Here is a 24,763-nt window from a genome sequence, read left to right as displayed (position 1 = left end):
AAAGGGTAAAAAACTGTGGTATGGAAAAATGGAAGGGCGCCCTACCCGACGTCACGTCCAGTAGATTTGGTCTCAGCCTGCTGCCGTGGTGGCAGCCACAACTGCTGCATTTTAATTTGAAATTGTGCAGTGGGTATTTTCGTGTTCAAATTTGACTTGATCTAACATTCTTTGAACGTTTTTGCTAAATTTGACTATGAAAAATGTCGCTATAATACTTTACTTTCTAATACATTTATAAAGAGTCAATGAAGGCGCATCGAATGATGCTGATTACATTCAATTTTCAGACCAAAAATAATGAGCAATTTCCAAAAATATGAAAACAGGTTTTCTGTGAATAAGTAAAAACTTAGCATATAAAAGACTCATAGAAAGAGTTTCCAATGTTGCATTTAATTTTTACAATCAATTTGATCTAATATGTGTTATAGGAAAAGTCTTCACTTTTGATGTGAAAAACGCGATCGTTTGATTTTCAAGAATTTTCCCTTGCTAGTACTTGTGTGAAAATGAGGATTTTTTATGAATTTGCAATGACACAAAAAAATTTGAGATAAAGCATCAGGAAGTAAAGGGTAGCCAAGGGGAAGCGTGTCGTGCTATTCCAAGCGCTCAAAATTCTTTGTGGCATGAGTTATTCGTTCTTGAAAACGGCTAGATTTGGACAGAATTTGGACTAAATATAAGGCCTAGTCGGTTGTGCTGCCACAGAAGTACGTAGATTACAGTTCTGTTGATTGACACAGATGCTCTGCATTGTACAGAACTGAATTCCCAAGTGACAAACGCATTCATTCTAATTCGGACGCTTAGATTATTCTATTATTTGAAGTGCACGATTACAATAATTTCAAGCCTTGAGCGTTAATAATATTATGTAAGTTTGAATCTAGCAACTTGTTCAAACTAAGCGAGATGCTCTTCAGGCCGTCAAGGCACTTTTGATGGTTGCCTACAATAGACATGTCATATCTAGCCGTAAAACTAGCCTTAAAGTCTATCCATCATGGCGTTGGACGCTCAAAATTAAGTAGAGATGGCTAATACTCTACACGATTTGTTGTCAACACGAAGAGGAAAACAAACAACAAAATTATGTATCAAATTCGAGTGAATAGAGATTGATGATACCTAGAAATCCTGTAAAAGAAGACTCGGCATCAACAAACTGTAGTAAAATTGGGTCTAGGTGGTTTTACGGAGCCACATTGCCGAAAAGGTCAGCCCCTGCCAAATTGTCCAAATCAATTGCTCAGAGCTATCTTTTGCTATAGTGACGTATATAAAGTTCTCTTTGTGTGCCAGCGTTAGTCAATGCACGCCCTGGATTTATTTTATAAACTTATGCACCGTAAGGACATTTTTGCGTTATTGTTATTCCAGAAAATTGCGTTTTTACCATTGCAATAATGTACTGCAATTTGGGTATTGAAAAAAAAACACGATACATCATCGCAGGTGCCAAAATAAAGTCTTGTTTTGTAAAGCAAACACAAAGGAACAACAAACTTCAATCAATAAAGAAGCCAGTTTGAGTTGACAGTTGAACAAAGAATAGCGTCCAAACATGGTTCTTTTATGTACTGGTTTTGTTACACTTTTCTCACATAGTTACTGTATTGACAGCCAATGTAGTAGCGACTGAAAATCCGTTTATATCTCTAACTACAACCCCTCGAAGTGGACATATAATGTTCCTTATATAAGGTTCTGGCATTAACATTGAGCTTGGAATAGCTGTTTCCTCTTTTTCCGTGAATTGTGCAGCAAACCTTTGGCCCTTTTTTTCCAAACCACAACGAAACAAGCTATCACTAAGCGATTTTGAATACGACGTTTTGCAGCACTCCATTTATGGATCTATTACTCATAATTGCTCATAACTAACAGGTTCTTATATGAAACTCGTTACTCAAAGTTAGCTTATTTCAAGAACCTGTTATTCCTCAGCAGCAACACATTCAATCTAAAATCCAATGACAACATCGGTTTTCTCGCAGCAAGCGGAAATATGGGAACATGCTACTTTTAAAGCTGCAACATTAATATCTCAAAACTCGATTTTTGTTGGCAAAATGATTCCTTAGGGAGACAATCGATGTTTGCAAAGTAAGTGTAGAAAGGGCTGTAAATTGAAACGCTCTATCATCAGACTAACTGATTTTCTCTTCTTTTGTCAAGTTTTTCATACGACAACGCCCAGTCAGTCTAGCTCACCATAGAAAGGTTTGTAATTAAGCTAAGTTTCTTTATTGAGCTTTGAAGATGCAAGAATGTAAAGGTCTGATCCAGAGGCACATATATCATCAAAGATTTGGCGAGTTACATCAAAGATGTCAGACAACGAATGATAGGCGCTTCTTCCTGGAAAACGCCATTATTCAACTGCTTTCAAACATTATGCTGCCTCTAATGGCACTAGTGTCATGTTGGTTGAGAGTTTCAATTACTTGCTATCATGCCAATTATTTGTGGAAACCTGTAAGAAATCATTGGTCAGTAATTGCAACACTGCGCATTTGTGTGCGAAGTGAACCAGACTAGATTTTCATCATAAACAAAGCCCAAAGTAAATGTCATCTCAAGCAAGACATGCTATTATCAACAGATAAGCATACATAATAATAGTATTAGCATGATGATAGCAAGGGTAAAATGCTCTACAAATAAAAGATGACAGATACTCAAGTAAATGCCAAGGGTATTATAATGTGTTGTAACATGAATATACCTAAAAAAGATACATACTCAACAATAAAGAGCTATTCTTTACGCATGATTCACAAATCATATATTGAAATACTGTTTTGGGCCATCAGATCAACGACTAAATAACCCAACAATAATATACAAAACAATGGAATCACTGGCAGTTACTAAACTGCTGCCAGATAAGAGATATAAACCAAATAATATAACTAGAGACGCAGAATATACATTTTATTGCACGTTATCCTAATTTCGAATAAAGAAGGGTTTTAACAGTATTCTATCTACTCTTTTCTGCCTCTTTTTTTTTTTACTGCAGTGTGCTTTCATCATGTCAATCTCGATTACTTTTACTTGCCTACCACAAGTTTTATGCAGTCTTTATTAGCATAAGATGCTGGGAATATTTTATTTTATTCATATCAGTGTATGCTTGAGAGGGTTTAAAAGATATAAGATTGATATAAGCGATGACTATGGTTGTTATTTTCTATATCTAACAGTGATTGCCTCATAGATTCCATTGCCATGATATCTTGTATGCTCATATCTTCTAATCTTATAGTGGATAGATATCTTTCAAGTGATGTAACATTGCTAGGTCTTGATGACTGGAACCAAAAGTGGAGTGAACCTGCACGCATGTCACTTTTACTACTTGCAGCATCAGACGGCTTCAGTCTCACATGATCTACATGTGTGAGCAAAAATTAATACACTTATAATTATACATGTGGTAATATACTACCTATGAGTACAACATTGGGATGATCAGACTCAATACTTTTACGCTTAGACTGTTGATGTTGTGATAGTCCAGATGTCGTTGATCTGATTTTGTATGCCTGTTTCCGATACGTATACATCAGTTTTTGTGCTTGTTACACTGACACATCAACAAACATTTTACCTTTTCGAGATGTATTTTTGGAGACGACGGAGGACAGTGATAAATGACACCAAAAATATTAGTCATGCAGTATGGACACACGATACCAGACTCTCTCGCAACACTCGTAGAGGCGGAGGCATCAGCAGGTCTTTTCTTGATCTGCACAAAACACTCGGTGCAGATGGGTTGATCGCAGCAACGAGTAAAGTTGATGTTGGCAGGATAATACTACATGTACGTCTAAGAGAATTTTTTTTTTGTGTGTGTATGATTTCACTCTTACCAGAAAACAAATAGGACACTCGATAGAATCATTGTACAAGATGGAATATAGCCTTTTTTCATTTTTTGATAGGTACATCTGGTAGTCTTGACCTCTGCTTTTGGGCTTTTTGTAGAGACTGGGTCGTTTGCTTGTTGAGATCGCTGCTAGTTTTTCCGTAATGGCATTGCAATCTTGCGTTAATGGATCAGAGAGGCCTTTAAACCACACATTAGCTATACATCCCATCAGATAGGTGTAGAGCTCATTACCTTTGTAGAACGGCGATAGCTTTTTTGACAATATTAATTCTCGTACTACTTGTAAATCGTAATCGTCGTTGTTTTTTTCATATAGGCCAAGCGGTGTGATCGATCCAAAGTCAATTACTTGTAACTTGCTCTTTCTCTGGAATTTAGATGAAGCTACTCCCATTGTATGAAATCTTAAAGAATATAAAAGAAGAAGGAAAAGGAAAGGAAAAGTGAAAAAGAAGCCTGATAAATAAATAAGCATCTACTTTATGCTTATCAAAAAATTATTTCACATCATGTGCTTGAGTAGTGCTCATAATCCAGTACTTGAGCGTTATTCATGGCAATAGAGTTGTATGTCTAGAACGCTTCCATTTCAAGCAATAATTCCATGATGTTTGCACCCAAGCTGTTATGAAACAGTGTCGTGTCCTACCTTGAGATTATCATACTCTTGTCATTGCATAATGGCATTATTCGACTCTCCTTATAAACCATATGTTTGATGATGGAGTAGTTGTAGCTCAGCCGTCAAGATAAGTAATGGGTTATTTGGGAAAAAAAAGGAAGTCTTCCAACTTGGTTACAAATTCACTGCCACCTTGATTCCAGAGAAATCTTAATTGCATGCAATGGCTATTGTGTAATGCATCTCTCATGCCAAGATTTGAAAGATCTTATACCCTGGATTCAGCATGGCCATGATTGACATCTAATTTTGCATACAAATGAGCGTGAAAACATGTGTCTAGGAATGGATTTGATGCTCTAGAATGTTCATAATTAAAATACTGGGATTGCAACCCTTTATCCAAGAACATTTAAGCTTTTCGCTCAGTACTACCTTCAAGACTTCCTGCATAAGAACGTCACGAAGGGCTGCTCTCCTGTATGATTTATAATACCACCATCTACAAGTTGGCCCATTTCAATAAAACTCGTTCCTTAAATACAATCTTATACCCAACTATCCTTACATTCCTTTTACCACTGCCATCACACCGCCTCTTGCTACTATGGAAGATGAATGGGATATGATTGATTCTCTCAACTCGTCAGAGATGTCGAAACCTCGCGATCATCGACCTTCGTTGGATTTTAATCGTTTTCAAACCATGCCCCAATTCAATATTGACGATGACAGCGATCCAGTATTTCTTGCCGAAGAAAAGGCAGTATTATGCGAGAGTCCAACAACGAGCAGTCAGGTGCTTGATCTAGATATAAGAGATCAGGATTTTGAATTCACATTGGGCGATAGTAAATTGATGATGAATGACACCACTGCCGAAGGTGACGACAACAGTAAAGTAGACAATGAAGTTATCAATGACAATCAAAATGATGAATCAATTAAAGAAAGCATTCCGTTTCTTTCTTCCTTACCTAAAACACATCATCGCATCCCTGTTGCTGCTACAAGAGAATCGCTCGTGGACCAAAATACAGTCTGGAAAAACTCAACATCTGGCTCATCCGTACCTTACATGTCAAATCTACCACATCAAAACTCAGAGGACGAAGCAAAAGAGCAAGAAACATCATTCGAAGAGAAACAGCGCAGTATGAGAGAAGGTAATACTGGCTACATTTGCGTCTTATTCCTGCTCCACTGACACTAGATCCTAGCTTTGTTTCCTTCGAACCAGTTTCAATTTAGCGCACCACCGCCAAGTGATTTAACTGATAGATTCAAAAAGCTGCAATCTGATCTCAACACTTCAGACGATGAACAGGCCAGGGCGTCATCATCAAGGCCTATCAAGCAAGCCAAAAGATCGCTTCCAAAAAGTATAAAGCCCACATTATCCCTCCATCAATTACCTTCATTTGCAGCACCGCCAAGCGAAAGAGCTGCGTTGACAACACAGCGGCCCATTGTTATTGATATACAACCTCAGCAACCACCACAAAATGAGCCCAGAGAACAAAGCTCTCAAGAGATGACTGATACGGTGTCGAAATGCATGTCTTTTGCAGATAATGCGCGGGATCACTTGGCAACATTCTTGTACGAACTTGAAGCATTGACGCCGATTCAGCAGTGGAGCCAATTGAAGAAGCTCAACCTAAGCAGGCAGAATTTGTCCAGTTTGACCGATTTATCGAGTTGCTTCCCCGTGCTAGAAACGCTCCAAGTGTGAGAGTATACAATCACAAAGATGCTGCAAAACAGGGTGTTGACTATTTCTGCGTATTTAGGACACATAATGAATTAAAGACATTATCTGGATTACCATCCTCACTCATTCATTTATACGCTTCACACAACAAGTAAATCAAATCATCACAGTAATACTAAATGCATGCTAATTGGCTTGTATAGGCTGTTGGAAGTCGACGTGTATCATTTGGACAAACTGCAGCACCTCGATGTGTCCCATAACCGTATCAATCACTTTGAAAGCTTGAAGGAACTGAAATCATTACGCGCACTCAACGCCAACCACAACTCTATCACATCTTGCAAATCATTCCAAGATCTACCAGGTTTAGTGTCACTTTCGTTAAAAGCAAATTGCATTCGTCGACTTGTCAATTTCGAAAATACTCATAGACACAATCAGCTGGAGAGTTTGGATGTTTCATACAATAGAATCGAATGTCTGGATTCAATAGAGTCGTTGGTTCATTTGAGGGAGCTAAATGCTGGTAAGTGCATCTGTGGTAAGATCATGGCCGGATTCATCTAATCCCATGATAGATCACAACGAGTTGAAATATATACAATTGAATCAACCCATGGAGCGATTGTGCAAATTACAACTAAGTTTCAACAGATTGAAGTCATTTGACATATCACCCTTTCCTGATATCCGTGTCTTGTATCTGGACGATAATCAGATCCAACGCATTATCGGTGTAGCATGTGTGTCAAGACTGGATTCATTTTCGTTGAGAGATCAAGGCGGCCATAAAACGTGAGTTATTATGTGCAGGATCAAATGTACAGCGACTGAAACAATTGCTATAGAGAATTCAACCTGCAATATCTGCGTGGCACAAGAAAGCTCTATCTATCAGGAAGCCCTTGTCCAAACCTGAATCGCATGGTTGATTTCTACTCATTGGAATACCTGGAAATCTGCGCCGCAGAATTAGAAGTATTGCCGCCAGAGTTCGGAAAACAGGTGCCCAACCTTTCCACACTGTATCTCAGCATGAACAGACTCACAGATATACGACCGCTGCGAAAATTGAAGTACCTAAAGCGATTGGTCTTGATTGACAACAGATTGATCAGCATCAATGAAGTGATCAGCGTCGTGCAAAACCTCAGACAGCTCCATTATTTGGATCTACGGTAAGTTGATGCGGGATGCAGTGGACACAGTTGATATTCTTACTGAAAGATGTTGCACATTAGACATAATCCAATCAGCTCCAATATATACCCTCCCCTCGACGCAAACTTGATTCAGCATATCAGCGACCACGATAAAATATCACCCTATGTTTTAACAGCTCTTGATGATCAATGGGCTATAAATGACGCTGAATTTTTGGAGACTCTATCAGACCATTGGAAGACACGGCGACAGGTCTACCGAGCCTTATTTATGCAGAATTGTCCTAAATTGATAGAACTAGATCACATTGAAATCGATCCCAATGATCGTTCAGAGGGCGATCTAGTTATTGTGAACTTTAAGAGATCTCAAGCTTCCAATAGTAGCCATCATGGCTCACAACATAGCCAATGTTGACCAAAGTGGCTGTAAATAGAAGTAGCAATTATGAGGCTACATCACATCATCCCGTCATTCTGTCTTCAAGCCCTTTTCTAGTAGTAATATCTAACAAAAATCTATGTAATAGTATGTCTTTCATTTATAAAATACTCGGAATATAATAAAGCAAAAATGTTTATCTGTGCATTATGAGCGATTGATTCATCCATCTCGGCTGTAACAAGGCTAAACATCGTTTGGATTACAGGGCAATAAAAGGGGTAATGTATTATGTTTGATAAAGGATATACTATAGATGGGCAATTAAAATTTAATAATATGTTTATAAATCATCAAGATTCACGTTTCCATTCTTGAATTCCATCTCAAGTGCCTTCAAGAGCTCCTCATCCTCATCGTAATCCTTTAGTGTCTTGACAGGCTTACCAGTAGACTTGGTAGGTCTCAGCTTTGGCATTGTCTCCATGGGTGGTAAAGCACGCATTGGTCCCGCCATTTCCTCGTTCAACTCTGCTTTCTGGATTGCTGCTCTCTCTTCAGGAGTAAAATGGCGCTCTTCTGCTGCATGTAAGAGATCATCCAAAAGCCCATCATCAATAGCAGTGACAACGTCCTCATATTGCTATAGATACACATGCTTAATCAGCTGTTTCTCTTTACATTGAACACCTACTTACGCCTCTGTATTCACCACCAACGTATAACTGAGGAAAGTCCTTAATTCTGCCTTGAGCTTTTCCATTGTTGTTGCACTTTTTAGCGTATTGTCTAGCAGCTTCACTGGATGCAACATCAACAAGGCTGAATTTGATGTTGTTTGTCTTGAGCAATTGTTGGATGTGTTCCTGGTTTCTCTTGATCTGTAGAGAGAGCGATCTTAGATAAATGGTGTTAGCCAAGTGTATATGTGTAACTTACCACTGCATTGCCACTGACAGAGGAATAGTAAATCTGAACCTTTTTGGGATCCAGTGGTGTCAAAACAGGTTCAGGCTTTTGATAAGCAGGCATGTTACCCAAAACTCGTAATAAAGTCTTGCTCTTACTCTCAACAAGAGAAGGTGTGGGGCGCAATTTGGGAATATTAGCTGAATTAGGCTTGGGCCAGGAGACTGCATCTGTAGGCAAATAGCGAGAAGTCCAACTGTCTCTGGTCAAGCCTTGGTTTCTCTTCAACTTGTTTAATTGAGCCTTTTGATCGTTTTGCAGATGATTCAATTCGGATTCATGGGATTGCTCTAAGTCTTGTATTTGTACGGCGTAAGTGTGCTCTGCTTGTTCGAATTCATGCAGCATGCGTTCCAATTGTTCATCGATATCCACCGCAGCAGCAGGGTTATTTTCTGCTTCAATCTTGGCTTGCTCGACCTGCTTTTCTAAATCGAGCTTATCTTGCTTGTGTTTTTGCTTCAAAGCAAGGATCTTCCCAGTTTGTGCTGTCTTCAATTTGCGAACCTCGTCCTCATGATTCTGTACTAGAGCTTCTAAAGCTTCCTTTTGTTCCTTTAACAAAATGTCTTTCTCGGCCAATGCCTCCTCATGGAGACGAAGGCTTTCCTCATGTGCCTTCTTTTGAGCCTACATTTAGGAAAATCCAATTTAGTTTAATTAAATCTACGGCAATGCGTGATTGCTTTCATGTGTACCTCGAGTTGCTTGTTCAATTCTTCAATTTTTTGAAGTGCTTCTTTCTTATCCTCTTCCTTGTGTTCCTCCTCAGGCTTGCTGCTGATCATTGCTCGAAGCTCTTCCAGCTCCTTTTCCTTGAATGCTAATTGACTGACGGCATCCAGATTCTATTAAAACGAGTTGAATATCAACAATATCCTCGTCCCGTCTCGAAATCACAAATTACCTCCAATTTCAATGCTTCCAGCTGCAAAGCAGCTTCTTCAATCATTGGTTTCTTTTCCTCTATCAAGCGTTTTTGCTCCTCTAATTTAGCTTCTTTCTCCTCTAACAATTTCTCTTTCTGAGCCAAGATCTCGGCTTTATTTTCATGTTCTTCCGATTGAATAACAATTGCCGGTGGAGGAGAAACGGGAATGTTTAATTGCTGTTCTTCTAATCTGATACGAAGCTCTTCAATTTCCCTTTCACGTTGCTGCAACTGCTCTTCTTTCGTCTTGAGCAAGGTCAGCTCTTCTTCAGTCTGCTCGGCTGTCTTGTCGTTCTGCGCAACAGGCGCCTCTTTGTCTGGTATTGCAGGGACCTGAGATGACTGATTGAGTTGGTGTTTCAAACGCTCGAGCTCCGCTTTTTGGTCTGCAATCAACTTCATGTTTTCCTCATTCTGGATGTAATAGGTTTAGCTATACAAACAATCAACAAATACATCATTTGCAAACATACCTTGGCTTTGAGATCCTTAACTTCCTCCTTCATCTCTGTAATGGGAAATCTTTTTGCAGTTGAAGCGTGGCTAGGTGTTCTTGATGTGGGTCTCGTATTGTTAGCAGTCGATGCTACTGAGGCGGTACTTTTGACAGATATCATACTATTGGGTCTTGAAGACGAGGGTGGTTTAGGAGATGTTGCACGTTGAGCTGGGCTGGGGGTGCGTCCATTTGATAAGAGGGAATTGCGAGAGGATGGTCTGGGCAGTGTTGTTTTCTTGGTATTACCAGTATCCAAAGATGAACGAGGTGACTTTTTGGCAGTGGAGGCGACAGACGGGGCCAGACTTGTGTTGGTCTTGGATGTCTTTAACTTGCTGGTTCCTTTTTTAAGTCCTCTTGATGTGGCATCGTCTGGACTTAAAAGGTTGCTCTTCTTTTCCTTCTTTCTAGGCCCTAGACAAACCATAATGAATGAGAAAAGCGAAAAACAAGTTGTAGAAAGAGAAAGAAAGTGATAAAACAAATGAATTACACCAAATTCTAATTTATATTAAAATGAATAGAAGAGCAATATTTATCGGGAATACAATAATTAAGTGGGCGGAGGTATATTCTCCATAGCAACCAGGAACCATCTAGCAATGGTCAGATCAAAATGCTGGTCAAATAGGCTGACGAACCGAGCCATTGACGCATAACTATGTTATGATGAGTCAACTCCGACGTAGTAATGCACGTTTGCTTTGCTTATCAGCAGTACTTGATACAATATCTTTGAAAGCTGGATGATCCAACATGGCTTGAAATAGACAACGGATTTTTTTCAACATTTATGCACGTTTTCACATACCAAAATCAAAAAGAGTCATTGTAACATGGATGTATACAATTTAATTGGATCTCCTTCTCAACTCCAAAGGTTAAGAGGCGTGGTCAATACTAAAACAAGTAAACAGTGAATCAAAAATACGAAAAAGCTGAAAAGATTTACCAAGATATGTGTACAACACACAGGGAGAAGGTATAAGTGGCTGATACATGTGTTTTTAAGAAGCAATGGATAAATTATAACGACAAAGATCGATTAGCAAATTCAATAAGAGGCGTATCACTGACAGATATACGATAATAATCCTATTGCTAGTATCCTACGATGTCTCAAAAACAAGATATAATGCTAAAGCATTCAAGTTACTTCAACAGAGAGATCAAGATGCTGCTTTCAAACTTTCTATACACTAAACCTATCAAGCGAGCTTGATCAAGAACTTCGTTACAACTATAAATCACTGTGGAGTCTGGTAGACTGACAGGTATGTGTTGCGTGGCTGAAATAGAAAGAGAGGCATTCTGCCTGCATTAAATGCATCGAATATCATACAAGGATAAATCATTGCCATTTGTACCAAACAGCCTTTTTGAAGCTTTTCAGTATTAAGATAGCGTGTAATTTTTTGTTTAATACGAGCTTGTCATCTAACCTCGCTCATGCTTTACGAGAATCTTGCGCTATCCTATATCATACGAGCGACAACGTTGCATTTCACATATTAGACTTTGCATTTACAATTTGCAGCGATTTATATTTACTGATATGAAAAACTACTATAAAGCTAGCGTAAAGATACTTGGATAAGCTATACTACTTTGCAGTTCGCAATCCCTGTCCTATTAGCTTCGAAAGCATCCATTACCTTCATGAAATATAAAGCATTGGCCTTGCTAGGAAGCCGAGTTTAAAACTTCGTTTGTTCTTTGATCAAGATTGGACAAATTTCGTTCCTGACGATTTAAGGACTTGAAATAAAAACAGAAGAGACAAACTCACAAAAAAAAAAAAAATTCGTTCCAAACCAATCCAATTCATCTATTTTGGGTGCCACACTATATAAGTTGCGATGAACATCCTATACTTCCTAATACACGCTTGGAGTACTTTTTAAGGCGCTTCCAATGGTGCTAATTACAATAATTGTTTTGAATAAGCTTATTGAGAAATTCTTAAAAGTATGAAATGAGGACTTTTGCCAAAATGTCAAAATTTCATATATAAAAATCTTACAGACAAAGCTTCAGGGGCTGCCCTGAATCAGTAGGATCATTTTGATTTAATGTATACCATAATAGAAGTTTTCATTTTTGAGGTGATAAACGCGATTGTTTGATTTATTGATGTTTTCCATGAGGTATATCCCTCATGGTTCGCAGTTCGAGGTCAAATTTTGATGATGTTTTTTTTGGTCCCAAAAAAGTTGAGCAATGGTGTCAGTAGGTAAGTCCTAGATGAGAGCAGTTGTTTGGCGCTATTTTGGCGGTCTACTATGGCTTCTAACGCGAGAAATTATGACTTGAATGCACCCGAATTTCGCTGTGATTTGGCAATTTCCAGTATTAGGAGGGCAGCAAGTATACTGTCCCTCCATATACGGTATGTATTTTTCCTCTTAATACCCATGTGTATCACTGTAAAAGAGTCAAATCCTCAATTCCAGGTGAGGCATGAGGGATTCTATGATATTTTTTACTGATTGGGATGTGGAGCAGCAATACGCTTCTTGAACGTACCAGAGTTTCTGTATTTCAGTCTGATCTTTCACTTGATGTATCAAGATCGTGATAATTGAAGCTCATTTACTTGAGATTTACTCATGGAAACAATAGCTTGATTTATACAAAAAAAAGAAGCATTATAATGGCATGATTTATTTCTTTAGACAAAAGGTTCCAAGTTAAGTTCAATGGCGGTAGTGGGATTAGATAAGTCAAAGTTTTCGAGAACGAGAGGATGAAGAACACCGAAAGAGCCGACTCTACAGGCCTTGCGGGTGTTGGTTTCAGGGCAAATGTATCTCAAGAAGATGTAGGCAGAACGGCCGGGGAAGTAAGTGGAATCAACAGCTTCTTCGATCCAGTAGCCTAATTCAGTAGTATCGTTCTTGTGAATTCTAGAGGTACTGAGCATAGTCATGACACGATCCAAGAGACCATGAATAATCTATTCCAATATTAGCTACAGTGTAATCCATCCATTTGTTTTGAAGTAAAACTTACCTCGAAGCCAGATGTCTTGGAAGTATAGGTGGCACAAAGGTGTCTTTCATTTCTAGATCTACGATCACGGGTTTCATCCTTGTAACCAACATCAGACACTTCAAAGACCTTGATAGGCAAGGGCAGCTTTTTGTTAGAGTTCAAAGTCTTCAGGATACCGGGCAGAAGAGAGGTACGAACAACTTGGTATTCGGCAGTCTTGGGGTTAGCAAGTTGGATAGCAGTTTTGCTATCATCAGCACGGTTAAGGAATTTGAAGTTTTCATCATGAGAGCACTAAAAAGTGTGGTATGAGCAAACTCTGCAGTATTGGCCTTCCATTACCATCACAATCTTACCAAAATTAAGGGAGCAACTTCAGTGAAACCGGCCATGGCCACCTCCTTACGGACATGATCACTCAATTTGTTTAAAGGTAAAGCAGATGCAAAGGTATTGACATTGGGCATCTTTTTGGGCAAGTTATCATAACCGTATGAAATAGCAACATCCTCCATAATATCACAAGCATGCAAAATATCCCAACGAGTAGGAGGAACATTGACGAGAACCTCATTGCTGTCCTCAGCGCTAATCTTAGCATCCAAAGACATTCTATTCAAAAGACGACAGATTTCCTCACCAGGAAGCTCAAGGCCAGTACAAGAGTTGATGTAATCAACCTTGGCGGAAGCCTTACGAGGTTCCAAGTTGGGGAAGAACTTGACAGTGTCATCGGGATAGATAATTTCGACAGGCTCAATGCTATACATTCCATCAGATTTATGCAGCACTACAGCAGCCCATTAGGCTTAACGTACCTGAAAGGCTCGGCACAATATTCAGAGAACATGGTGACCAAAGTGTTCAATGCAGTGCTGGCCTTGTGCTCATCAGTGGCGGTGATTTCGATCAAGACGTTCTTGGTGTCGAGAGTGATCTTGGAGTGATCAGAGTTGATGATGGGAGGAAGAGAACACACAGTGCGCTTGGAATCGAAAACGACGGGATAGACGGGAGAGTCGCGAATGATGTGAAGGAACTTACCAAGATGCTTATCCTCCTACAAAATCGACCCTTACTGTCAGCCATCCTCTATTCATACAATCCACATGTCGACCCGTTCCAACAACTTACAGCATACATTTCCATCAATTCAGCACCGTCAACCTCAGTATCCTTGTTCAAGGGAACAAACTTGATGTCCTTGTGAGGCAAAGCTTCATAGGTGAAGGGCCCTTGGATGGTGTCCAAATCATGAGTACCCATAGAGGCCAGTGTTCTCTTACTATGGATAATATTGCAATGTCGTTAGGACTGCCTTTCAACGTGAAAGGATGACTCATGATTATGATATGCTGGAGTGTGTCTTACCGACAAATGTTGTTGTGAAGCTTATCTTGGAGGTCGATGAAAGAAGCATAGTTCTCAGCAGTGAAAGTGATGTTGCGTAAAACAGCACCAACAATGTAAGGACGAATCTTTTGAGTCTACACAACAAACATGATATAAGCTAAAAGGTGCCAAACATCACTTGAGATATTATGCACTTACGGATTCCAAAACACGAATTTGTTGGAGCTTACCGTCAGCAGGCTTGACAACCTTATAGACAGGAGGCTTGGCCTTATCTTCAAAAACGCGAAGAGCACGAGCGAGACCTTCTTGACACAACAAGTCATATCTTTTTGGTTGATGCAAACAAGGTATCAGATGCATTGAACTATGATTGCTGATGGGTGCTAATAGTTACCTGTTGGCAGGAATATCAATCTTCAAAAGAGCTCTCTCAGACAAATTCTCGGTGCTCTTGCTTCCCTCCTTTTCAGCAATCTCTCTTTCAGAAGTCTATATAAGTGTCAGAAACAAGCGTTAATCATCTTGTAAATTGTTGCTAACAAATCACATTATCCAAATCAATTCGTTTCAGATGCTGAACAGGCCGAAATGATTGAATTGTGGTAATTTGCTTTGGTGAAGTGTAGGAAGCTTACATCTTCTTCAAGTTCGATACCGAAACGGAAGCAGAGCTCGAAGAATTCTTGAGAGGCTAGTGGAAACAAATGTGTTGGTTCAAGCTATACTGTATTTCGAGTGCTGTGTGTCTTACTGTAGTCTCTCTCAAGGGCTTCGAAAAGAGCCAACTTGTCGATGTTAACGGTAGGCATATTTAATTACTTTTGTCGTATTGGTCAAGACAAAAGAAGATGCTGTTGGAACTGACAGTAAAAAAAATTATAGATGTCTCCTATAGTGGCTTAGGGATGGGATTTGTTGCTAGAACCCAGACTGATCCACGCTGAGGTTGCCAGGCGGCTCATGAGCTCAAGGCCGCATTGATGCACGCAAGTTATATAGAGGTTATGTGGCCAATTACAGACTGAAAACAGAAACGTTATTTCTCGGATGGCAGCTCATCACCACCATGTGCTCCGCCTCGAGATCATTGCTTGTATGTCTCTCCCACAGTTCGCAACAACCAATCTATCCAGCCTCATTTAGGTTGCCATAGCAACCTTAGATTGAATATAAAGAATGCCCTGTCAGTGGCTACACTTCTTTCTTTTCTTTCTTTCTTGTACAATTGAAGACCAAAAATGTAAGTTTTAAATGAAATTTTATTTGGATTTATTATATGATGTTAAATAAGTTAAATTATATCAAATAATTTAGGAAAAAAAAAAAGAAAGGTTAGAGTTTGATTTAGAGAGACAGGAAGTTTTACAAAAGGAGGGCATCAATTTAACAAGCCTTGACAAGCTTCCAGGTGGCCCAAGCAGGACCAGTGGGGCTAGGTGTTTCACCTTGAGTCCACCATTGAGCAGTGTAGACATTACCATTGTAAGAGACAGTGGCACCGCCATTGTAAGCGGTGGCAGCGTTCCAAGCAGCAACACCGCCACAACCAGCACCAGAGGTAGGAGTAGCAGTCGTAGTAGAGGTGGTGGCAGTACCAGTGTTAGTAGCAGTGGCAGTGGCGGTAGAGGTAGGAGCAACAGTACCAGTGGTGATCGGAGTAGGCTTAGGGTTACCAGCAATCATGGGAGCAATGGCATTCAAAAGTTCGCCATTATCTTGTTCAATGGACCAGACAAAGAGACCAGCAAGATCCTTGCTAAGAGCGTGATTGGTCTTGACACCAAGAGAGACGGGATCATCATAAGAAATGAATTGCTTGTTGGTAGGGTTATACAACCAAGGAGTTTGAGTAACGTTGTCAAAGTTACGGATCCAGGGAGAAGCAGCAGTAGTAGGAGAGGTAAGCAAACCTTGGGATCTCATGTTGGTCCATCTCCAGACACCAGAGGCGCTGGAGGTATCGCTGGAACAGTAAGGGTTAGTCCATGGGCCATCGAGAGAATCACCAAGAGGGGGGCTAGGAGAGACAGCAGGATTGTATTGAGTAGTGGGGTTGGATGTTACGGTCAAGGTTTGAGCACGACCATAGAAAGCAATACCACCAGCAATCTTGTTGTAAGGGACACCAGCACTGTGCCATTTCTCAACACCCTCAGCCCAGCCGACAGGGTAACCAAATCCAGGTTGGTTATGGAAAGGAGAGTTGGGGCCACTGGTACTGTTCCAGGCACCATTGACATCAAATGCCATGACATGGAAACGATCAATGTAAGGCACGAATGAAGAAACATCAGTAGCATCGTTATCACCACCCCAAGGTGTGATGTGGACAGCCATAGTGATTTCCTTGTAGTTGTTGGGGAAGTTGCTGTTGAGAGCAGTACGGAGTTCCTTGACCAAGGTGTTGAGGTTGGCAACATCGTTATCGCTAACAGCATTACAGCCAGCACCCTTGGCAGTAGGGTATTCCCAATCTATAAAGATAATCTCGGTTATTCACCAGCAGATTCCTTCAAAGACAGGGCAGCAAAACTTACCAATATCAACACCATCAGTGCCGTATTTGGAGACAAAATCCACATTCCACTTGATCCAAGCAGCACGGTTGGAAGCAGAAGCTGCCATGGGAGAGAATTGGGTGCTTCCCGACCAACCACCTTGAAAATACCGTTCAGAACAAGAACAAATGACAATAGTGACAAGATTACTTACCAACGGAGACCATGACCTTGGTGCCAGCAGCGTGAGCCAAAGAGACGAGCTTAGGGAAACCGTATTGGACGTAGTCTGTATGTGTGTGTTTTGTCAGAAGCGAATCCTATACTGATGTTGGATCAAGACTTACCATCAAAGACACCGGAATCAGACCAAGTAGGGGTAGTAGCAGTATTTTGAATGGCAAAAGCATAGTACTGTCATTACATTAATGAATGCGATCAAAGACATATGGTAGAAATGACTTACAACGTGAGTATACTTTGTGAAATCAATCATGGAAGGAGTATAACGACCATAGAGCCAGTTGGGGAAGTAGCTATGAACTATTGTTAGCGTCTAGTTGAATTCGTTTGATTTGCAATAAATGTATACCCAACAATGACCTTGCCATTAGTGGCACGAGTGGTCAAACCAGTAGGGGTAGCAGTGGAGCCGTCAAACAAGCAGAGAGCAGCAGCAGCTACAGTGACCAAGAGAGTACTGAATTTCATTCTATTGAAAGAGTAAGGAAAGAGAGAGAGAAAGTGGATAAGGAATAGAGAGAAATGTTGAATGAACCAGCTCTCTTTTATATTGTTTTGTTGTTATTGTACACACACACACACACACACACACACACACACACACATACACACATACACACATACACACATACACACGATAGATTTGAATTCTCATCATACTAGAAAAGAGGGTCTCTCTTTTACTAGTATTCAGGGTCAAATACATTGTGTGTAACTCTTGTTAATTTCATGCTCTGATTTGTCGTAACACAATAGTAAATGTAATAAGACGGCAATGTTGATCAAATCAACTAAAAGCACCATTGGTGCAGTCTAGTCGAGTTGACTACTGCGCTATAGACTGCATGGTAATGTGGCGATAGAGCAGCTTAAATTCTCTTTTAATGAACACAACCTACGGAATCATGCATTTAAATCAAAGATGTGTAACCTTGTATGAGATGCAATTTGATATAATACGTAAGCAAGTGAATTATTATTCAACAGTAATCTCCCTGATAGTAAGTTGTAAAACTGCATTTCGATTCCTTCCGAGGTATCATTGTTTGTCAACAAGACGTACACGCATTCCATGTGTTTCTAATAGAATAGACAAATGACTAATACAACAATGGGGGCGTGGATAGTAGACCCTGTTCCCTTGCAAAAGAACCCTTTTTAACCTATAACCAACTAGTATCTCAGTTATCTAGTATCACAGACACAGACACGCATTAAAGGATGATAAATACAGCTTAGATAATTCTGATTTACAAGTATCACGCCAATCATTTCTTATCATGCAAACAGTTTCAGCATTATTATATAACTAGAGATTTTTTTTTATAAATCAGTCATGCGCGCGCATTTGGGGTTACAACCGTGGAAGCACTGTGTCGTGTTCTCGATCGATCACTATAGCCAAGGTAACCTTACATTCGTATTGGTTCTCTTGGTTGCTGTGCATCTTATATAATGTACTTGGTTACTACCGTGCCTGAGAAAGTTTCTATTCTGCACTGGATACCATATTGATACTAGGCACTTGAAGGAAATGGGATACGCTCTGTGTATCTTTATAACTATATAAACAGTTCATCCGTAGAGTGTATATAAGCATTATGTGGCAATCCAGACCAAACCTTGTAAAATGGGATTGCTACGCTAGAATCAGCTAATATAAACGTTAAATTACTTTGTGTATCAGGTACAAGTACAAATAGACGTCAAGGAATCTCTATCCACGGATAAAAAGAGATTTAGAGCGATATTACATTATACTATCTCGTGAAATGAATGCAGTTGCACAGAACCCGTAAAATGGTCCCTGGGTAATAAGAGGGGTTGCATGTTCCTGAATCAGATGTCGTCCTTTATGACGAATTTCATGACATAATTCGTATTTGTTTACGCTTGCAAAAATGGTTATATGCAATTCAGCTTGTTTTGGATTCACATGTTTTCAAGTTTGAGTGGTATGTCTCTCTCAAAGAATAGATTTATTGCATTCAATGAATCAGTAGTATATCCACTCAATATCGATCACATATTGGAAAATAGATGACATGAGGCCACTTATATTAATTAGTCATTCATGGCTGAATCGTCAAACGTATTGCCATGTTTATCTAGAACCGTGTCCATTATGACATTACATTGCCTGAGCTCGCTAGAGAGGCCTCAGATGAATGTCCTTCGTCATGAAGAGGGTTTCGATACTGGTTCCAGTAAAGAGGCGCTATCTACGCTACCTTTAACGCTCAAGACTTTATCACAGCCAAAATACACCATTTGGAGTAGTTTGTATACCCTGATACTAAATTGCACTGGCACAGGGAGTAACGTTGCACATCCGATCAAACAGTAATGCAGTCAAGTCTGATTAGGTAAACTATTAATTCAAGTTCCAGCCTTTATTTCATAGTGATAGTATCAAGCAGCTGTGCACGGTGTCAAGCTTGTCTTGATAGTTCGACTTGGATATTCCTCTAGTAAGGCTTCGAATTCAAGAGACTTTTGAGATGGCAGCGCTGATGTGTTTGCGAGAGACAACGTGTATTTGTCATTGCCTTTAAATGGAAGTAGATGTAGAATTTTGTTAAATGTGCTTTCCTTTCTGGAGCTGGATGAGAAAGTTGAAGAAGATGACGGTAATGTACAAGCAGAGAGTGCTGTAGTTCTATGTGCGGATAACTGAGAAGTGGATCGTTGTAAAGAGAGTCGTTTCCGGCGAGTAAACATGCTCTGCAACGATGTCAATGACCTTGATCGATTATGCTGTTCTGCGCCTTTTAGCACTTGTTGGTGTGATGCTTCCTGTACTGATGTATCTGATCTATCCATTTCTGTCATAGTCATGGTTTTTGAAGGTGTCTGGATGTCTGAGAAAACTTGATTTTGTCTACTTTCAAGCATGGCAGACTCTATAATGAATGGGGTTAAGAGAAGAAACGTATTTATACACGAAATCACAATAGCTTCGCCGATGAAATAGATCCCATTAAATTAATCAACAAAAGGTTTCAGTCTGATACCAATGGCACACTCTTCTTTTATATTAATTTATTGATAGTGAGATATACATGAATGGTGATTTTTTAGTGATAGATATAAGTTAGATGGTACCGCAATCGCAAGATTGGTAGCAATACACACGGGGCCCTATTCATCCATGTTAGTGTAAGCAAATGTGATCGCAATCACCATCATACTTACCATACAAACTAACGCAATCCGCATTTGTGCGACTACATCATCAGTTAGTGTTTGGCTGCGCTTCCTGTATAGCTACATGATCTTACCATTCGCAATACCTGTGGTTATAGCTGCTACTTTGAGACAACCCTGCGGCTAATCCGACGATGATGATGATGATCACTATACAGCATAGACACGAGGATACACGTCTCCTTAAAGCAAGCTTTCGATTATCTGGTGGAGAATAGAATTGTGCGACTGGATTAACATGATGTGGTGGCTCTTGCTCTAGTGATGGTGGTGGATATGACACAGGCGGTGCGGGCGGTTGGTAATAGGTTTGTCCTGGAAGATTGCCTGCGTCCTCATGATATGCTGGCGGTGGTGCTGGTGGAAGAGGGTATCCAGTATTATTGCTGTAATTGGTTGCTGATACATAGCCTGGCACTGATTGACAGATGGGTATGAGATGATCCACTGAAGCATTTTTTTTTGGCTTACCTCCTGCTGAATTCATCAATATAAAAAGCGTGAAAAGACTCTCGAATATATCCGCTCTCTCTGTCCAAAATTCTGTACTAAAGCAAAGTCTGTTGACCTATTTATCCGAGACATTTTGTCGAAAAATGGAATTTTTCATTTATTATTTATTAAAAAGTAAAAATAAATAGATCATTTCTGTAATGATGGAAAATTAAGCTACAATGACCATGGTAAACATGATGGCAGCGAGTGTAATTGGAACACCAACACCAGTGACACTGGCTAAGCTACCGTATTGAGGCTGATTGGGGGAGGCGGTAGGAACACCAGTAGCGGTGTAAACCTGAGTGTAAGTAGCAGTTAAAGTAGCAGGGGCACCAGGAGGATAATAAGCAGTGGATTAACCCAAGGTGGGTACAGGCCAGCCACTGGACCAGATGGAAGAAGGATGGTTGTCATGATCCCAATCATTATTGTCCCAGTCATTGTCATTGTCCCAATCATGATCGTCCTTCCAGTCATCATCCCATTCTTCGTGATCGTCATCATCGCAATCCTTATGGTGGTGCTTGGCAGTTACTTAAGTAGCAACGAGGCAAACGACAAAGACCATGAATAAAACGAGTTTAGTAGTAGACAATTTCATGCTTGATAGCTGAGATGGATTGATTTAGTTTGAGTGTGTGTTTGATAATAGTAGAAAAACGAAACGACATCAGAAATCAGGTCCATTTTATATGAAATAGATACTTTTTTTTTTTGCGTTTAGCACATCTGACAAGGCAGGATGCAGACTCTATATCATCATCCAACATGGTTACCGGTGGTTGGGCAATAGTTGATGTATAGAATTACACCATGCTGCATAGCTCTGAAAGAAACCACTTGTATGATATTGATCTCAACTATACATTACATAAAAAGGCCTCCTTGATTGATGACATTGGTGATTAAATCATTGATTATATGTACATTCACCTTCCTCCTCCTTCTATATTCCCTGTATACTCAAGGGCTGCCATCATATGGCTTTATGCAATTCAAACTACTGTTGTCATTTTCCATGTCTGATCAATACATTACTGCATATTATATAAAACACGGTGCACTGAATGATACCATGTACATGCTCATTGTTAGTAGTAATTTGCAAGGAGGCAAGTAAACTACAGGCATAGAAAACATCACATGCTGCTCAATTTATTACGCTATTATCTATTGTTCATACATTTGTATATTCTACATACTCGTGCCCTCCTAGTTGATCCTCTTTTTGTAATTTGCCCATAATCCCTCCCGTAAAACGAATTTCTGGACCTTGCCTAAAATGTGTATCAAATGTGTGAGTGATTCCATTGTGCCCCTACATCATCCAATGCTCCATTCATGTATATCATTACCAGTACTATTGTTATATGAATTGTTAAGATAGTAGTGAGTATTGTGCTGTGCAGGAATCGACTTGATCTGTATCTTACCTCGTTTTCGGAATCTCCTTTGTAAATACGATTTTGGTGGGACACTGAAGTCGTTGTGTGTTATTATCAAATCGCTTGACGCTATACTGAATCACACTGTACCTTGTAACCTGCCAACGAGTTTCTACAATGATCGATAACGGCAGATTCAGTCAATGTTCTATTCTTTTTGAGCACGACAAATGCAACTGGTCTTTCGCCCCATTTATCATCAGGCCCAGCAACGATAGCACTGCAATGGAAAGTATGAGCAAGACATATTACATCTTTGTGTACCTAACATTACCATTCTGATATCTCATCTAATTGCACAATGACACTCTCCACCTCAATGGAGCTGATGTTTTCGCCACCAGACACAATGACATCTTTACTACGGTCCACAATTTCAATAGAACCATCAGGATGTCTAACAGCAAGATCACCTGTCCAATAAACACCATGTCTGAATGCCTTCTTGGTCTCCTCAGGGTTCTTGTAGTATCCCTTCATCACAAGGTTGCCAGTAAAACATATCTCTCCAATGTCTTTTCCGTCGGGCTTGACATCCTTGGCTGTTTGTACATTGAGCACTCGAAGCTCATCTGATGTAACGATATTGAAGCCAGGTCGAGCAAGCAGTTTGGCTTGTTCTTCCTCATCATACTGTGATAGTGTAAAGTGATCATAGGTCAACACAGCTGGCCCTGTCATTCAGCAATATGAGTTTCTGCTGTTTAACCATGTCCATTGCTCTATTTTCCTACCGTAGGTCTCGGTCAAGCCATACACTTGTGTGGGCTTCAGATTCAGCGCCTTCATGCGACGCACCAAGGTACTCGACAAAGCTGAACCTACAAAACGCATATGATATGAATCTCTTGCATGCCTACATCGACTCTATACAGCACTAACCTCCACTATAGGCATTCACCGAATGACCAAGGCGAACAGCATCTTCATGATTACATATTTCGTTCTGAACTGTAGGTGCGCCATTGTAATGAGTCACCCCATGCTCTTTCAACAGTTTCCAAATAAGCGCATAGTCCAATTTATTCAGCATGATCTGTGTTCCTCCTACAGCAACAATAGCCCAAGGGAAACCCCATCCATTGCAATGAAACATGGGCAAAGTCCACAAATATACAGAGGAAGACGAGAGCTGACCATGGATGGCCATGCCCAATGCCATCATGTAAGCGCCGCGATAAGTCACCATGACGCCCTTGGGTCTACCTGTGGATCCAGATGTGTAGTTTACAGAGATCACCTCATTTTCATCAGCCACTGTGGGGAAATCATTCCAGCCCAGACGGGGAGACTTGCACTTGGCCAGCATGATTTCGTAAGGATCTTGGTCCACATTCTCTGAATCAGAAACCTCGATCAGTGTCAAGTGGGACGCTTGCTTTGTTCGTTCTGTAAGACGACCCATCAGCTCTGTTTGCACAATCAACACAGTTAAGCCGGAATGATCAGTAATGTACTCGATTTCCTTTGCAGCGAGACGGGTATTCATTGGCACACTAATGGCACCAATGGCGGGTATAGCATATTGGGCTTCCACAAATGCAGGAATATTCTGACACAGAATACCGACACGATCGCCAGGCTGGACTTGGTATGTATCGATCAATACATTGGCCAATGTCTTGACTCGTTCAGACAGTTGCAAGTAGGTGAAATTCTTTTGTCCATGAATGATGGCGGTTTTGTGAGTATACACCATGGCGCTTCTCAGCAGAAAACTCAATGGATCCAGTTTGGAGACGTAAGGCACTTGATTTTGTTTTCTTTGAATACGTACTATGATTTAGATGGGTTAGTCCGTTGACATCTTGTATGTCTATATGACAATATACATGATTCAAAATGAGGGTGTTCATCTGGATTCAAATGGTGCTTGATGGTCTCCAGGCGTTTTTTTGCTGTGTTGGCAGTGGACATGATGGTTTTGGGGTAGATGAATAATTCAAGAGAAAGGCGTTATTAAATACCTTCATGTGTGTGATTTTTTAAACGTACTTTCCCAGGATCTGTGCAACTGAATGTGTGCAATACAACTTTACACACTTGTTCTTTGAGTCACAGCAGCATAGATGGTCTAAAAGTTTATCAGTGGTCGGTTTTCGTGTATTCTACCAGAAAGGTTGTTAAACATTTAAAGCGTGCTTTGGGTCTTTGGCTGATGGCGGTGGCTCCATCATGTTCATATCTTGAACGCCAGACAAGCAAATGATTAGCTTCATAGCTTGTACTACTCATTTACATAGTGAGCCATACATTGCATCGTATACAGCACGAATGCATCAATCTTAGTTTTTGCGCGCAATGATAATGATACATTTATTCAGAACCGCAT

General features: G+C 40.1%; 8 protein-coding genes across 8 annotated transcripts; 1 reads left to right on the top strand and 7 right to left on the bottom strand.

The window, feature by feature from the left end:
- Positions 1-3,155: 3,155 nt before the first annotated feature.
- On the bottom strand, positions 3,156-4,301 carry ATC70_006357 (uncharacterized protein; the record flags this gene model as incomplete). The annotated part of the gene is made up of 5 exons (XM_064825633.1): positions 3,156-3,403; positions 3,461-3,557; positions 3,623-3,832; positions 3,888-4,084; positions 4,139-4,301. The coding sequence occupies 5 exons, from the start codon at positions 4,299-4,301 to the stop codon at positions 3,156-3,158; spliced, it is 915 nt and encodes a 304-aa protein (XP_064676851.1).
- Positions 4,302-5,136: 835 nt separating this feature from the next.
- ATC70_006356 (uncharacterized protein) lies at positions 5,137-7,827 on the top strand (the record flags this gene model as incomplete). The annotated part of the gene is made up of 7 exons (XM_064825632.1): positions 5,137-5,695; positions 5,750-6,260; positions 6,323-6,394; positions 6,447-6,772; positions 6,825-7,041; positions 7,095-7,424; positions 7,488-7,827. The coding sequence occupies 7 exons, from the start codon at positions 5,137-5,139 to the stop codon at positions 7,825-7,827; spliced, it is 2,355 nt and encodes a 784-aa protein (XP_064676850.1).
- A 307-nt stretch (positions 7,828-8,134) lies between these two features.
- On the bottom strand, positions 8,135-10,617 carry ATC70_006355 (uncharacterized protein; the record flags this gene model as incomplete). The annotated part of the gene is made up of 6 exons (XM_064825631.1): positions 8,135-8,434; positions 8,490-8,672; positions 8,731-9,390; positions 9,459-9,608; positions 9,668-10,105; positions 10,165-10,617. The coding sequence occupies 6 exons, from the start codon at positions 10,615-10,617 to the stop codon at positions 8,135-8,137; spliced, it is 2,184 nt and encodes a 727-aa protein (XP_064676849.1).
- A 2,244-nt stretch (positions 10,618-12,861) lies between these two features.
- On the bottom strand, positions 12,862-15,349 carry ATC70_006354 (uncharacterized protein; the record flags this gene model as incomplete). The annotated part of the gene is made up of 10 exons (XM_064825630.1): positions 12,862-13,146; positions 13,203-13,478; positions 13,541-13,946; positions 14,003-14,244; positions 14,319-14,469; positions 14,556-14,671; positions 14,736-14,865; positions 14,935-15,029; positions 15,176-15,231; positions 15,292-15,349. The coding sequence occupies 10 exons, from the start codon at positions 15,347-15,349 to the stop codon at positions 12,862-12,864; spliced, it is 1,815 nt and encodes a 604-aa protein (XP_064676848.1).
- A 574-nt stretch (positions 15,350-15,923) lies between these two features.
- On the bottom strand, positions 15,924-17,749 carry ATC70_006353 (uncharacterized protein; the record flags this gene model as incomplete). The annotated part of the gene is made up of 6 exons (XM_064825629.1): positions 15,924-17,014; positions 17,078-17,197; positions 17,253-17,327; positions 17,386-17,452; positions 17,505-17,574; positions 17,631-17,749. The coding sequence occupies 6 exons, from the start codon at positions 17,747-17,749 to the stop codon at positions 15,924-15,926; spliced, it is 1,542 nt and encodes a 513-aa protein (XP_064676847.1).
- Positions 17,750-19,693: 1,944 nt separating this feature from the next.
- ATC70_006352 (uncharacterized protein) lies at positions 19,694-20,119 on the bottom strand (the record flags this gene model as incomplete). The annotated part of the gene is made up of 1 exon (XM_064825628.1): positions 19,694-20,119. One exon carries the CDS (start codon positions 20,117-20,119, stop codon positions 19,694-19,696), a length of 426 nt encoding a protein of 141 aa, XP_064676846.1.
- A 256-nt stretch (positions 20,120-20,375) lies between these two features.
- On the bottom strand, positions 20,376-20,975 carry ATC70_006351 (uncharacterized protein; the record flags this gene model as incomplete). The annotated part of the gene is made up of 4 exons (XM_064825627.1): positions 20,376-20,422; positions 20,477-20,508; positions 20,563-20,905; positions 20,960-20,975. The coding sequence occupies 4 exons, from the start codon at positions 20,973-20,975 to the stop codon at positions 20,376-20,378; spliced, it is 438 nt and encodes a 145-aa protein (XP_064676845.1).
- Positions 20,976-21,152: 177 nt separating this feature from the next.
- ATC70_006350 (uncharacterized protein) lies at positions 21,153-24,348 on the bottom strand (the record flags this gene model as incomplete). Its single annotated transcript, XM_064825626.1, has 10 exons — positions 21,153-21,284; positions 21,360-21,520; positions 22,025-22,107; positions 22,189-22,263; positions 22,420-22,463; positions 22,522-22,651; positions 22,706-23,105; positions 23,166-23,252; positions 23,314-24,207; positions 24,264-24,348. 10 exons carry the CDS (start codon positions 24,346-24,348, stop codon positions 21,153-21,155), a joined length of 2,091 nt encoding a protein of 696 aa, XP_064676844.1.
- Between the last annotated feature and the right edge of the window lie 415 nt (positions 24,349-24,763).

The sequence above is a fragment of the Mucor velutinosus genome (assembly GCF_035048745.1).
Source record: "Mucor velutinosus strain NIH1002 chromosome Unknown tig00001545, whole genome shotgun sequence".
Classification (NCBI taxonomy): Eukaryota; Fungi; Mucoromycota; class Mucoromycetes; order Mucorales; family Mucoraceae; genus Mucor; species Mucor velutinosus.
The sequence above is the reverse complement of the archived record's forward strand: the minus strand, read 5'-3'. Positions and strand labels throughout refer to the sequence as shown.